Here is a 14150-nt window from a genome sequence, read left to right on the forward strand (position 1 = left end):
AAGTTCCACTCTAGCAGCCAGTAGGATGTGACATTCCTCCACTCAGACCCCCTGGGTTGTTGTGCCCTCAATTGAAGACAGGCATTTTTCCAAGGCTCATTGACAAGCTCTCTCTCCTGATGACATCAGCCCCTTTCCGGCCGGCCTTACTCTGCTTCGAGGGATCTGGGTAGGCAGCGCTGGCCAGTTTCTTCAGGGCAGGGGTATTAAACTTTTCCCGGATTGGATCCAGCAACTTGTTCAGCGCGACTTCAACAGAATTCTTCAGGTCTCCAGGATGTACAACCTGCAGAATCAAACAAGATCTAGTGAGATAAGGTCTAGAACAGGGCACAGGACACCTGAATCCAAGAAAGTAGGATCAAGGGAGTTCTTCCCAACAGTCTTATTTGATGCTTGTGATAATCTTGTGAGGCAGGTAGAAGAGAGAAGGGAAAACACATTCAGAAAGACTAACATGTCCGAAATCCAAGTCTTTTGATTCTGAAATCTATACTAACTTGAGGGTGTTTAGAGCTGAATGTATTTGTTAGTCTAATTCTTCTAGTCCTCCATTTATGCTTAGAGTAGGGTCACAGACCAAGTGGTATTTACAAGCAGAGAAACATTCACATAGGTAATCCAAGGCCTAAAGATAACCTGAGGGAGAGAGCTGAAGAAGAAAGAGCAAGGGCTTTGGAGTTCGACAGACCCACATTAGATTCCCAGCTAGCTGTGTGTGACTCCAAACTAGGCACATAACCCCTCTAAGCTCTGGCTGATTCTTTTTTTCTTTTCTTTTTGTAGAGACAGGATCTCGCTGTTACCCAGGCTGGTCTTGAACTCCTGGGTTCAAGCAATCTGCCTGCCTCTCCCTTCCAAAGTGCCGGGATTACAGGCATGAGCCAATGCACCCGGCCAGTGTTGGCTTTGTTACTTATAAAGTGAGGCTAATAATAGCTATATGTCACAGGATGGGGATGAGGGTTAAATCACTGAATGTGGGTGAAAATGATGACACTGCTGGTACATGGTAGTAGTTCAGTAATTCCATTTTGTTCCTTGTGTCCTGTGACTGCCCTTTTTTTGAGTCTCGCTCCGTTGCCCAGGCTGGGGTGCAAGTGGCGCAATTTCAACTCACTGCAACCTCCACCTCCTGGGTTCAAGCGATTCTCCTGCCTCAGCCTCCTGAGTAGCTGACACTACAGTCGCATGTAGCCACGCCCAGCTAATTTTTTGTATTTTAGTACAGCAGGGTTTCACTGTGTTGCCCAGACTGGTCTTGAACTCCTGACCTCGTGATCCACCTGCTTCAGCCTCCCAAAGTGCTGGGATTACAGGTATGAGCCACCATGCCCAGCTGACTGCTTTTTTTATATCTCAAATTTGGTCTGAAAGAATCTTCTAGATATTCTGAGGGGACATCCCTTAGGAATGAACACTTTCAATACAACAATGCGAACATTTTTGTTTCTGATGCTACTTCTTCATTTCCTTGGGAATATTTTTTTTTTTTTTTTGAGACGGAGTCTCGCTCTGTCGCCCAGGCTGGAGTGCAGTGGCCGGATCTCAGCTCACTGCTAGCTCCGCCTCCCGGGTTTACACCATTCTCCTGCCTCAGCCTCCCGAGTAACAGGGACTACAGGCGCCCGCTACCTCACCTGGCTAGTTTTTTATATTTTTTTTAGTAGAAACGGGGTTTCACTGTGTTAGCCAGGATGGTCTTGATCTCCTGACCTCGTGATCCACCCGTCTCGGCCTCCCAAAGTGCTGGGATTATAGGCTTGAGCCACCACGCCCGGCCGGGAATATTTAAGTTTAATAAAAAGCTCTAGGGCTGCCGCTGTCCAGTATGGTGGTTACTAGCCTTGTGTGGGTATTTAAATGTAAACTGAAATTCACTTCTTCAGCTGCGCCTGCCACATTGCAAGTGCTCAATAGCCACATGTGGCCTCTGCATCAGGCAGTAGAGATAGGACATACCCACCACCACAGAAAGTACTGTTGGATAATGTGGCTGCAGACCTTTTTTCTGAGGCATTTCATCTATTCCTAATTCCCACAAAAGACTTTTTTTTTGAGACATGGTCACGCTGTTACCCAGCTGGAGTGCAGTGATGCAATCATGGCTCACTGCAGCTTTGATCTCCTTCCTGGGCTCAAGCGATCCTCCCACCTCAGCCTTCCCAGTGGCTGCGAGTATAGCATGCGCCATCATGGCTGGCCAGTATTTTGATTTTTTTTTTTTTGTAGAGACAGAGTCTCACTATGTTGCCCAGGCTAGTCTTCAACTCCTGAGCTCAAGCCAATTCTCCTGCCTTGGCCTCCCAAAGTGTTGGGATTACAGGTGTGAGCCACCACACCTGGCATATATTAACATTTCTAACAGCCCCAATAAATTGGTTGGACTCGAATTCAGAGTCAATCACAACACCTCCCATTTCTTTCTTTTTTTTTTTTTTTTGAGATGGAGTCTCGCTCTGTTGCCCAGACTGGAGTGCAGTGGCCGGATCTCAACTCACTGCAAGCTCCACCTCCCAGGTTTACGCCATTCTCCTGCCTCAGCCTCCCGAGTAGCTGGGACTACAGGCGCCCGCCACCTCGCCTGGCTAGTTTTTTTTTTGTATTTTTTAGTAGAGACAGGGTTTCACCGTGTTAGCCAGGATGGTCTTGATCTCCTGACCTCGTGATCCATCTGCCTCGGCCTCCCAAAGTGCTGGGAGACTTGAGCCACCGCGCCCGGACAACACCTCCCATTTCATTCCCTATATACGGTATTATGTCTTCCCTTTGTGACCTGGCCCTGCCTATCTATCCCACAATCCTCCCCTCACCTTTTAAGACTCTAGTCAGATCAAACCACCTGCAATTCCTCATACATCATGCTGTTTCATCCTACCATGTCTTTGTACAATTTATTCCCTCACAGATTTCCTTGTGAACTCCTATTCCTCAAGCAAAATAGTGCTTGGATAGTGTCTCCTCCACAAGCTTTTCTAGAGAGTCAGTTAATCACTTCCTTCTTTATTATTTCTGGTATATATATATATATACACACACACATATATATATATATATACACACACACACATATATATATATATACACACATATATATATATACACATATATATATATACACATATATATATATTCTTTTCATTATATATATTCACATGTAATATATATTTTCACGTTATATTCACATATATACACACATATGTTAAAATATACATATTGATACATATGTAAAATGCAGCCAATGAAAAATGCAGCCAATGAAATATTTACAAGTCTGCCTCTCCTACTGGACTGAGCTTTAGGAGGACTGAACCCTCTGTGTAATATCAGTCCCTAGCATAGTGCCTAACACATGGGCACCTAGTAAGTCTTTTGTTAAAGTGTCTGTTGAAATGAATAGGAGCCTCTATTCTGTCCTTTTATAATTATCTCTTATTTTTGAACCCTGATTTTGCACCTGTTCCTGAAATACTTCATCTTTGCTGAGTTCAGTCCTTTATTCCAGCCTGCTAAGTCCTTTGGAGAGTGATTAAAGCACCAGTATGTTAGCTTTGTACCATTTGCCCATCGAATCTGGGAACCACCTGAATCTTCATCGAAGCCATTAACAAAATATGCAGCCCTGGAGAGCATAGACAGAGCCCTGGCTGAGCGCGGGGGCTCACACCTGTAATTCCAGCACTTTGGGAAGCCGAGGTGGGCAGATTACCTGAGGTCAGGAGTTCAAGACCAGCCCGGCCAACATGGTGAAACCCCATCTCTACTAAAAAATAAAAAATTAGCCGGTGTGGTGGCAGGCACCTGTAATCCCAACTACTTGGGAGGCTGAGGCAGGAGAATCGCTTCAACCTGGGAGGCGGAGGTTGCAGTGAGCCAAGATTGTGCCACTGCACTCCAGCCTAGGCGACGGAGTGAGACTCCATTTCAAAAAAAAAAAAAAACAAACAAACGCGCAAAAACACAGAAAAAAACCCCTGTAGCATATAACTACAAACCTGGTGGGCCAAGATGGAGAGGTCTGGCAGAGTTCCGTGAGGATTATCTTTCTTCCTTTTCTTTTCCTTTCTTTTTTTCTTTTTGAGAGAGAGTTTCACTCTTGTTGCCCAGGCTGGAGTGCAATGGTGCAATCTCAGCTCACCACAACCTCTGCCTCCCAGGTTCAAGCAATTCTCCTGCCTCAGCCTCCCGAGTAGCTGTGATTACAGACGCGTGCCACCATGCCTGGCTAATTTTTTGTATTTTTAGTAAAGACGGGGTTTCTCCACGTTGGTCAGGCTGGTCTCGAACTCCCGACCTTAGGTGATCCGCCCACCTCAGCCTCTCAAAGTGCTGGGATTACAGGCGTGAGCCCCTGTGCCCAGTACATTCTCTTCTTTTCTTTCTTTCTTTCTTTTTTTTTTTTTTTAGTATCTCATGTAATTTATTGAATATGGTACAGAAAGTGAAAAACCGAATGGCTGAATGGTTGTATGGGTACTTGAAGAAGTATGGGTTCTACTGAATGAGTACTGCTTTTGTACATCCTAAAGGGACTACCCGTGTGCATAAGATTACAGACATTTACTGATAAGAAATGTTTCCTGAGAAGAGGTGAGAAAAAGTCCCCGCCAGGTAAGGCCTTAAAGGGCCCTGAGGGATAGAAATCCGTCTGCATTTAACGAAATTCCTAAATCAGAAAAGCTAACTGACAAGAAACTTTAACCAAAACTGCAGTTTTGAAGGAAAAGAGACACTGGTGAGATTACCAAAAGTAGAGAAAAAATACCAGGCAGCTTACTTCTACACAGAACAAGTTGTTCTAAAGTTCTAACAGTCAGCAAAAAATAAAATACAGATCTTCAGGAAAGGATTCCTTTTCCTTTCATATTACCTCAGCAGCAAAGTCCTTTTCCAGGTCCGTGTAAGCTGTGTAGGTTTTGTTTCCACCCCATTTCTCATCTCGTAGGATCACAAACTCTGTAAGGAAAAGGATCCATGTCAGCAAACTCATTGACAGTGGCAGAATCGGCATTCCTAACCCACATGCATGACTATTTGTAGTTTTTGCCATATATTCTGAATTTTATGGTATGGTATTTTATTATTCTTAGATTGGATGAATGGCACTATTGTATACCCAGCTAGCATCTCAGCTGCTTCAGGGGAAGGCTTGTGGTTTATATCTATTTTGTTGTATTCCTCTAGTTCAACATGTCTGCCCCCACCCTTACTTCTAACACCTCTGCCCACTCCAATATTCCCTCAGAACCTACCCTGGTAACGAATATAAGAACAATTAAATTACATCCCAACATCATTCATACTTTAATATATAAGAAATCAGAGCAGAGAATCAGGGCAGCCAGTCCCTGGAGGAACGGTCTGTGACAAATCACAAGTATGAGCACAGCATGAATTTTTCTATTCTAGCCTGGCCTCTAGGAAGAAAACAGAGAGTGTTACCGGACTTAAGGGGAAAAAGGACATGCTTGATGAAGGACAGAACCCCATTGTTCTCCACATTTCCTGGCTCACAGAAGGCCTTCTTCAGTTTTTTCTTCACATCCTCCTTCCGATCAAGGAGATCAATCTTGGACTCCTAGAAGTCATGGAAGGGAAGAGGACCTCTTGTGGTTGAAAATGAGAATATGCTCAACTGATACGAGTTAAATTTTGTTTTTTCTTCTCTGTCGCCCAGGCTGGAGTGCAGTGGCACAATGCTGACTCACTGCAGCCTCAACCTCCTGGGCTCAAGAGATTCTCCCATCTCAGCGTCCTGGAAAGCTGGGACTACAGGAATGTGTCACCACGCTCAGTTAATTCTTCTATTTTTCGTAGAGACAGGGTTTCGTCATGTGGCCCAGGCGGGTCTCAAACTTCTGGGCTCAAGCAATTCTCCTGCCTTGGCCTCCCAAAGTGATGGGATTAAGGGTGTGAGCCACTGTGCCTAGCTAAAAAAAATTTTTTTACAAAGATTTTAACATTAGGTGCTTGCAGATATTTTCCTGTGGACACGGTAAAAATAAAAAAAAATATATATATACATATTTTTGAGACGGAGTCTCACTCTGTCGCCCAGGCTGGAGTGCAGTGGTGTGATCTTTGCTCACTGCAAGCTCCGCCTCCTGGGTTCACGCCATTCTCCTGCCTCAGCCTCCTGAATAGCTGGGACTACAGGCGCCCATCACCACACTCGGCTAATTTTGTTTTTGTATTTTTAGTAGAGACGGTGGTAGCCAGGATGGTCTCAATCTCCTGACCTAGTGATCCGCCCGCCTTGGTCTCTCAAAGTGCTGGGATTACAGGCGTGAGCCACCGCACCCCGGCAATAAAAATATTTTAACATTAGGCTGGGCACAGTGGCTCACGCCTGTAGTCTTATTACTTTGGGAGGCTGGAGGGTCACTTGAGCCTAGGAGTTCAAGACCAGCATGGGCAACATAGTAAGACCTCATCTCTACTGAAAACAAAAAAATAGCTGGGTGTGGTAGTAGGCACCTGTGGTCCCAGCTACTCGGGAGGCTGAGGCAGGAGGATCACTTGAGCCCAGGAGGTTGAAACTGCAGTGAGGCATGATCATGCCACTACACTCCAGCCTGGGCGACAGAGTGAAAAACCACTCAAAATCCTGCCATCTAACAAATTAAACTATTTTATTTTTTGTGTTCTTCTCAGGCTTTGTTTATAGCACACAAAATTGTTATGAATTCATAGTTGGAGAATAAATGTCTATCTTTTAAGTATTTCTGAGTGGCTACCTGGTCCTTCCTTATAATTTTTTTTTCTTTTGAGATGGTCTTGCTCTGTTGCTCAGGATGGAGTACAGTGGTGCAATTATAGTCCACTGTAACCTCAAACTCCTGCCATTAAGTGATCCTCTGACCTCAGCCTCATGAGGAGCTAGGACTACAGGTGTACACAACCATGCCTGGCTAATTTTTTTTTTTTTTTTTTGAGACAGAGTTTTGCTTTTGTTGTCCAGGCTGGAGTGCAATGGCGTGATCTCGGCTCACCGCAACCTCCGCCTCCCGGGTTCAAGCAGTTCTCCTGCCTCAGCCTCCCAAGTAGCTGGGATTACAGGCATGCACCACCATGCCTGGCTAATTTTGTATTTTTAGTAGAGACGGAGTTTCTCCATGTTGGTCAGGCTGGTGTCGAACTCTCGACCTTAGGTGATCCACCTGCCTTGGTTCCCCAAAGTGCTGGGATTACAGGCATGAGCCACTGCGCCTGGCATGCCTAGCAAATTTTTATTTTTGTTAAAATGGGGTCTCACTGTGTTGCCCAGGACAGTCTCAAACTCCTGGCTTCTAGCAATCCTCCTGCCTCAGCTTCCCAAAGTGTTGGGATTGATAGGATATCACTTGCTTTGCCACCCAGGCTGGAATGTGGTGGCATGATCATGGCCCACTGCAACCTTTGCCTCCCAGGCTCAAGTAGTCCTCCTACCTCAGCCTCCCATGTAGCAGGGACTATTGGTGCATGCCACTATGCCTAGCTAATTGTTAAAATTTTTTGTAGTGATGGGGTTTTATCATGTTGCCAAGGTTGGTCTTGAACCCCTGGACTCGAGTTAGCTGCCTACTTTGGCTTCCCAAAGTGCTAGGATTACAGGTGTGAACCACAATGTATAGCCTACTTACAGTTTTTATGCCGTATTATATTCCCAATAATTAGTGGAAGCATAATTTAACAAACTCCAAACTCTTAGATTCTATCCTAATTTTTACAAATTACATATAATGCTACATTGGACATCTTTGCAGTTTTTTTGCCTTCTCTAGAATCATTTCATTAAGCTGCCCAAAATTGCTAGGTTCAAAATTGGTTTTTGAAAGGTATCCTAATCAACACTGCTATCAACAATGTGTGAGGCTACTGGTTCACAGCAATCAGCCACACTAGGTATTATATATTATCTACAGTCATTTTTCCTTTTTAGGTAACAGGCTTTGTTTCTTATTTGGAAAGAGTGAGTTCATGGTCATTTGAGTTCAGTGGTTACCAAATTCTAGCTCACATGTGACAGTATATGAATCACCTTTTACTGGGTTCCACCCAAACCTAATGAATCAAAATCTCTTGGGATTGGGCCAGGCAATCTTTTTTTTTTTTTTTTTTTTTTTTTTTTTTGAGATGGAGTCTCACTCTGTGGCCTAGGCTGGAGTGCAGTGACACAATCTTGACTCAGTGCAACCTCTGCCTCCTGGGTTCAAGTGATTCTCCTGCATCAGCCTCCTGAGTAGCTGGGATTACAGGTGCATGCCGCCACACCCAGCTGAATTTTGTATTTTTAGTAGAGAAGGGGTTTCACCATGTTGGCCAGGCTGGTCTGGAACTCCTGACCTCAGGTGATCCACCTGCCTTGGCCTCCCAAAGTGCTGGGATTACAGGTGTGAGCCACTGTCCCTGGCCTGTTTTTTTTGGAGAGGGAGTCTCGCTCTTATTGCCCAGGCTGGAGTGCAATGGCATGATCTCAGCTCACTGCAACCTCCGCTTCCTGGGTTCAAGCAATTATCCTGCCTAAGCCTCCCGAGTAGCTGGGATTACAGGCACCTGCCACCACGCCTAGCTAATTTTTGTACTTTTAGCAGAAATGGGGTTTCACCATGTTGGACAGGTTGGTCTCGAACTCCTGACCTCAGGTGATTTGTCTGCCTTGGCCTCCCAAGGTGCTGGGATTACAGGCATGAACCACCACGCCGGTCTTTTTTAAAAAATTTGTTTATTCTATTCTATTTTATTTATTTTATTTTATTTTTTTTTTTTTCTTGAGACAGAGTCTCGCTCTGTCGCCCAGGCTGAAGTGTAGTGGCACCATCTCGGTTCACTGCAAGCTCCACCTCCCGGGTTCACGCCATTCTCCTGCCTCAGCCTCCCGAGTAGCTGGGACTACAGGCGCCCGCCACCACGCCCAGCTAATTTTTTGTATTTTTAGTAGAGACGGGGTTTCACCGTGTTAGCCAGGATTGTCTTGATCTCCTGACCTCGTGATCCGTCTGCCTCGGCCTCCCAAAGTGCTGGGATTATAGGCGTGAGCCACCACGTCCGGCTTAAATTTGTATTTTAAAAAACTTTTTGGCTGGGTTTATTATTAATATATAATATATATTTATTATATAATATATATTTAATATATATTCCATTATATATATCACATATTATATATATATAACAAAAAAAAGGCTGGCGCAGTGGCTCACGCCTGTAATCCCAGCACCTTGGGAAGCCAAGGCAGCCAGATCACCTGAGGTCAGGAGTTCGAAACCAGCCTGTCCAACATGGTGAAACATATATATATATAAACTTCTCCAAGTGATTCTGATTTGGGAACTACTGCTAGGCCTGATTACCAGGGTGAAGAAACAGCAAATGTCACCAAACAGGATGAGTGATATGATATTTGGCAGAGTACTAAGTGACACAAGGAGCATTTTAATGTGAGAGAAAAAGGAATGAGTATATTCTTTAAAAATATGGTAACAGGGAGGTCGGACGCAGTGGCTCACACCTGGAATCCCAGCACTTTGGGAGGCCGAGGAGGGTGGATCACGAGGTTAGGAGTTCAAGACAAGCCTGGCCAAGATGGTGAAACACCGTCTCTACTAAAAACACAAAAATTAGCCAGGCGTGGTGGCACGTGCCTGTAATCCCAGCTACTCAGGAGGCTGAGGCAGGAGAATTGCTTGAACCCAGGAGGCAGAGGCTGCAGTGAGCTGAGATCACGCCACTGCACTCCAGCCTGGGCGACAGTGCAAGACTCCGTCTTAAAAAAAAAAAAAGAAAACAAAATGGTAATGGGGTGAGGTTGGAAAACAACAACAAAAACGAAAAAATACAACAGTATACATGCATATAATCACCAATGTCTGATCAAAGTTTGAGATGTCATATTTAAAGAACTAGATAAGTGTCCAGATGTGACTTAAACCAGAATCACCTAGTAGGATTTCACAGAAAATACAGATTCCTGGTCAGGCACGGTGAGTCACACCCATAATCCCAGCACTTTGGGAGGCCAAGGAGGGCAGATCACTTGAGGTTAAGAGTTTGAGACCAGCCTGGCCAACACGGCGAAACCCAGTCTCTACTGAAAAATACAAAAATTAGCTAAGCGTGTTGGTAGGCACCTGTAGTCCCAAGCTACTCAGGAGGCTGAGGCAGGAGAATTGCTTGAACCGGGGAGGCGGAGGTTGCAGTAAGCTGAGATCGCACCACTGCACTCCAGCCTGGGCAACACAGTGAAAGTATCTCAGAAAAAGGGAAAAAAAAAAAAAAAAACAAAGGAGAGGAAGGGAGGAAGGAAGGAAGGAAGGAAGGAAGGAAGGAAGGAAGGAAGGAAGGAAGGAAGGAAGGAAGGAAGGAAATACAGATTCCTGAGTTCCTCCCAGAACTACTTTATCAGAATCTCTTGTGGACAAGGTCTAATCAACACTTTTTTTGTTTTTTTTTTTTTTAATTCCCTAGATGATTCTGAAGATAAGCCATGTTTGGGAACCCAGAACTCAACCTTTCACATCTTTGGATTTCCACGCTCTAATGATCAGAATCAAAGTGAACTTTCCCCCAAGTACATGAGCTCAAGAGGGACTCTTAAATATTAAAAGATATCATAATATTAGTGGTATCAAGTATTACCCTAGGAATCAAAATGCTAATTAGTGAAATGCAACCATAGTGCTCTCATTAATAAGGCTGAATTTTATCACAGTTCTATGAACAAAGACATTACTTTTGCTTGTATTTTTTTTTTAATCAGCAGCAAAAACCATTAAGTTATGATTAGATCTCATCAGGACTGCTCTGGATCCTTTAATACTAAAGAACCACTGAAACTAATTGAATGGTGTAAGGCACCTTCTAACTCAAATATTGGAGAATTCTAGTTAGCCAGGTCACTGTTCTTTTCAGTCCTCGATCTATCCATTGAGGCTGAAGATTTCTAAATTCAAGTCTCAGCTGACAACTTACCTCTTCTGAAGAGCTCATTTTGCTGCCTGTTAATCCTGGAACCATAGGATTCATCAGATGGACCCGTTTTGAATAGCCAAGTGCAGGGAGGTACTGAGAGATTAGAGAAACACACAAAAGCAGGTATTAGTCTAAGTTCCTCCTCAGTGCCCTGATCTCATCTAACTTGGCCAGCAACTGAGTAGCTGTTATATTGCTTCCAATCTTTTTATACCAAATATGTAGTTTTTGACAGTGATTGTAATTCAAGCAAAGTTTTTTCCCTACTGCTTTTCTATCGTATTACATTGTGAGGCTATTGGATTTAAGTCACCGTAAACAACAATAAAACATGGAAATACATAAAACAACAGGGCAAGCTGGGTGCGGTGGCTCACACCTGTAATCCCAGCACTTTGGAAGGCTGAGATGGGTGGATCACCTAAGGTTAGGAGTTCGAGATGAGCCTGGCCAACATGGTGAAACCCCATCTCTACTAAGAATACAAAAATTAGCCGAGCGTGGTGGCAGGCACCTGTAATTAATCCCAGCTACTCGGGAGGCTGAGGCAGTAGGATTGCTTGAACCCGGGAGGCAGAGGTTGCAGTGAGCCGAGATCGTGCCACTGCACTGCAGCCTGGGCGACAGAGCGAGACTCCGTCTCAAAAAAAACAAAAACAAAAACAAAAAACAAAACAAAAAAACCCAACAGGGCAGCAAATCTTGAGCGAAGGGAAGGTGACTACACACTCGCCTTGGCTTTCTCACTGAGGGTATTTTTTTGCAAACCAGGTGCTGAGAAAAAGAGACCAAGCAGACAGTAAGAGACTAAGCAGGGGAAATGGCTATTGGAGTTCAGGGCTGCAGGAGGCTAGGGATTGGGATGGGTTCCTCAGCCTATGTCAAAATTCCCCACTGACTTCTTGGCTGACTCATAGCTGTGTATGCACATAGTGAGATACCAGGAAGTCTGGCAGAGAACAGGCTCTGGGAGGCTGGAGACCTCGGCAGAGATTTTGGAGGCTGCACAGTATTGGGGAGACAGAGATGGAAGTTTAGGTCCAATCAAAGTAGAGAGGGCTTTGTGAACACCCTGATATTTCAGTTTGAGTCTCTAGAAAGGCCATGCTCTAGGAACAAGGACCACACCACAGGAGTAAAGGCCAAGCTGAAGTAGATGTGTTCTAACAAAGCCAAAAACCAACCCCTGACAGAACCCAGGTGATAAGTCCGTAATTTAGCAATCTACAGAAAACATAGCATCCTATAAACATAATCCAGAGGGTCTACAATGCATCTATAATCCCTTTGATTAAAAAAAAAAAAGTACTAGAAATGGGAAGCAGAGAAAAGTGGTTGACAGTCAAGAGAAAATAGTCAATAGAAGCAGATTCAGAAACAATCCAGATATTGCAGTAAACAGGTCATGATGCCAAAATAACTGTGATTGGTATGTTAAAGAAAATAAGAGTACATAGGCAGAATAGGCAGGAAAAACAAACCAAAAAGGAAATAAGAAAAGACAGACAAAAATGGATCAAAGAGAATTGTAAAAGACAATTGGAATCTATAACAAGAATCAAATGGAAGTTCTAAAATGTCACAATACAATACTGGATTTAACAGAAGACAGGATTGATAAACTTGAAGAAAGTTCAATAGAACATATCCAAACTAAGCACAGAGGGAACAAAGAAAGGAAAACAACAGAACAGAATATGAAACATGAGTTGTATAAAGTCCCTAGAGAAGAAAGAGAAAAAGAGAGAAGCAGTATTTGAGGAAATCATGGCAATTACCCAAATTTGATGAAAACAAATCCACTGGTTCAAGAAGCTCAGCAAAATCTAAGCAGGATAAATACAAAGAAAACTATAGCTGAAAACATCATAGCTGGTCAGGCACAGCGGTTCACACCTGTAATTCTAGCAATTTGGGAGGCCAAGGCAGGCAAATTGTTTGAGCTCAGGAGTATGAGACAAGCCTGGCCAACATGGTGAAACTCTATCTGCATAAAAAAATACAAAAATTAGCCAGGTGTGGTGGCACACATCCATAGTCCCAGCTACTTGGGAGGCTGAGGTGGCAGGATCACCTGTGCCCAGGAAGTCGAGGCTGCAGTGAGCCAAGATCAATCACTCTACCCTGGGCAATGCAAGCAAGACCCTGTCTCAAAGAAAACAGTAACAAAAACATCACAGTCAAATTGCTGAAAATCAGAAACAAGAAAAAATCTTAAAAGCAGTCAGAGAAAAAACATATTATCTGTAAAGGAGAAACAATAATACTTACAGGTGACTTTTCAGTGGAAACTACGAAGTCGGAAGGCAATGCAATGATTCTTTTAAGGTGCCAAAAGAAAAATAATTCCAAACTTCAAATTTCATACGCAGTGAAAGAAATAGATGTTTTCAGATAAAAGAAAGCTGAAAGAACTAATTACTGAAAGAACTGCACTACAAACACAAAATACTAAGTGGGGGCTCTTTAGGTTGAAGGAAAATGAACTCACATAGAAGCAAAGAACTGCAGGCAAGAATCAAGAGTATCAGAAAGGGGAAGTAGGGGTAGATATAGATGAAAAGTGACTTAAAAAACAATTACAGGCTGGGTGCAGTGGCTCACGCCTGTAATCCCAGCACTTTGGGAGGCCAAGGTGGGCAGATCGCTTGAGGTCAGGAGTTCAAGACCAGCCTGGCCAACATGGTGAAACCCCGTCTCTACTAAAAATACAAAAATTAGCCGGGCATGGTGGCGGGCACCTGTAATCCCAGCTACTCAGTAGGCTGAGGCATGAGAATCCCATGACAGGCAGGCTGATGTTGCAGTGAGCCGAGATCACACCACTGCACTTCAGCCTGGGCGATGGAGTCTCAGTCTCAGGAAAAAAAAAAAAAAAATTATAATAATGTCTTTAAGATTTATTTTATTTTATTTTTGAGACAAGGTCTCTTTCTGTTGCCCAGCCTAGAGTGCAATGGTGTGATCTTGGCTTACTGCGACCTCTGCCTCCCAGGCTCAAACAATTCTCCTGTGTCAGCCTCTTGAAGAGCTGGGATTATAGGTGCACACCACTGTGTCCGGCTAATTTTTACATTTTTACTAGCAATGGGGTTTCATGATGTTGGCCAGGCTGGTCTCAAACTTCTGACCTCAGGTGATCTGCCTGTCTTGGCCTCCCAAAGTGCTGGGATTACAGGGGTGACCCACTGCACCCAGCC

The 14150-nt window shown here is 44.0% G+C and overlaps 1 protein-coding gene across 1 annotated transcript in view; it reads right to left on the minus strand.

The window, feature by feature from the left end:
- YARS1 (tyrosyl-tRNA synthetase 1) overlaps nt 1-14150 on the minus strand; it is a 45481-nt gene that overhangs the window by 7150 nt on the left and 24181 nt on the right. Inside the window, exons 6-9 of the mRNA XM_010354221.1 lie at nt 10951-11043; nt 5443-5578; nt 4871-4956; nt 151-286 (exon numbers count right to left, since the gene is read on the minus strand). Coding sequence (XP_010352523.1) covers nt 151-286; nt 4871-4956; nt 5443-5578; nt 10951-11043 — 451 coding nt within the window. The remainder of the gene's footprint in view (nt 1-150; nt 287-4870; nt 4957-5442; nt 5579-10950; nt 11044-14150) is intronic.

Source organism: Rhinopithecus roxellana, chromosome 12 (genome assembly GCF_007565055.1).
Source record: "Rhinopithecus roxellana isolate Shanxi Qingling chromosome 12, ASM756505v1, whole genome shotgun sequence".
Lineage (NCBI taxonomy): Eukaryota > Metazoa > Chordata > Mammalia > Primates > Cercopithecidae > Rhinopithecus > Rhinopithecus roxellana.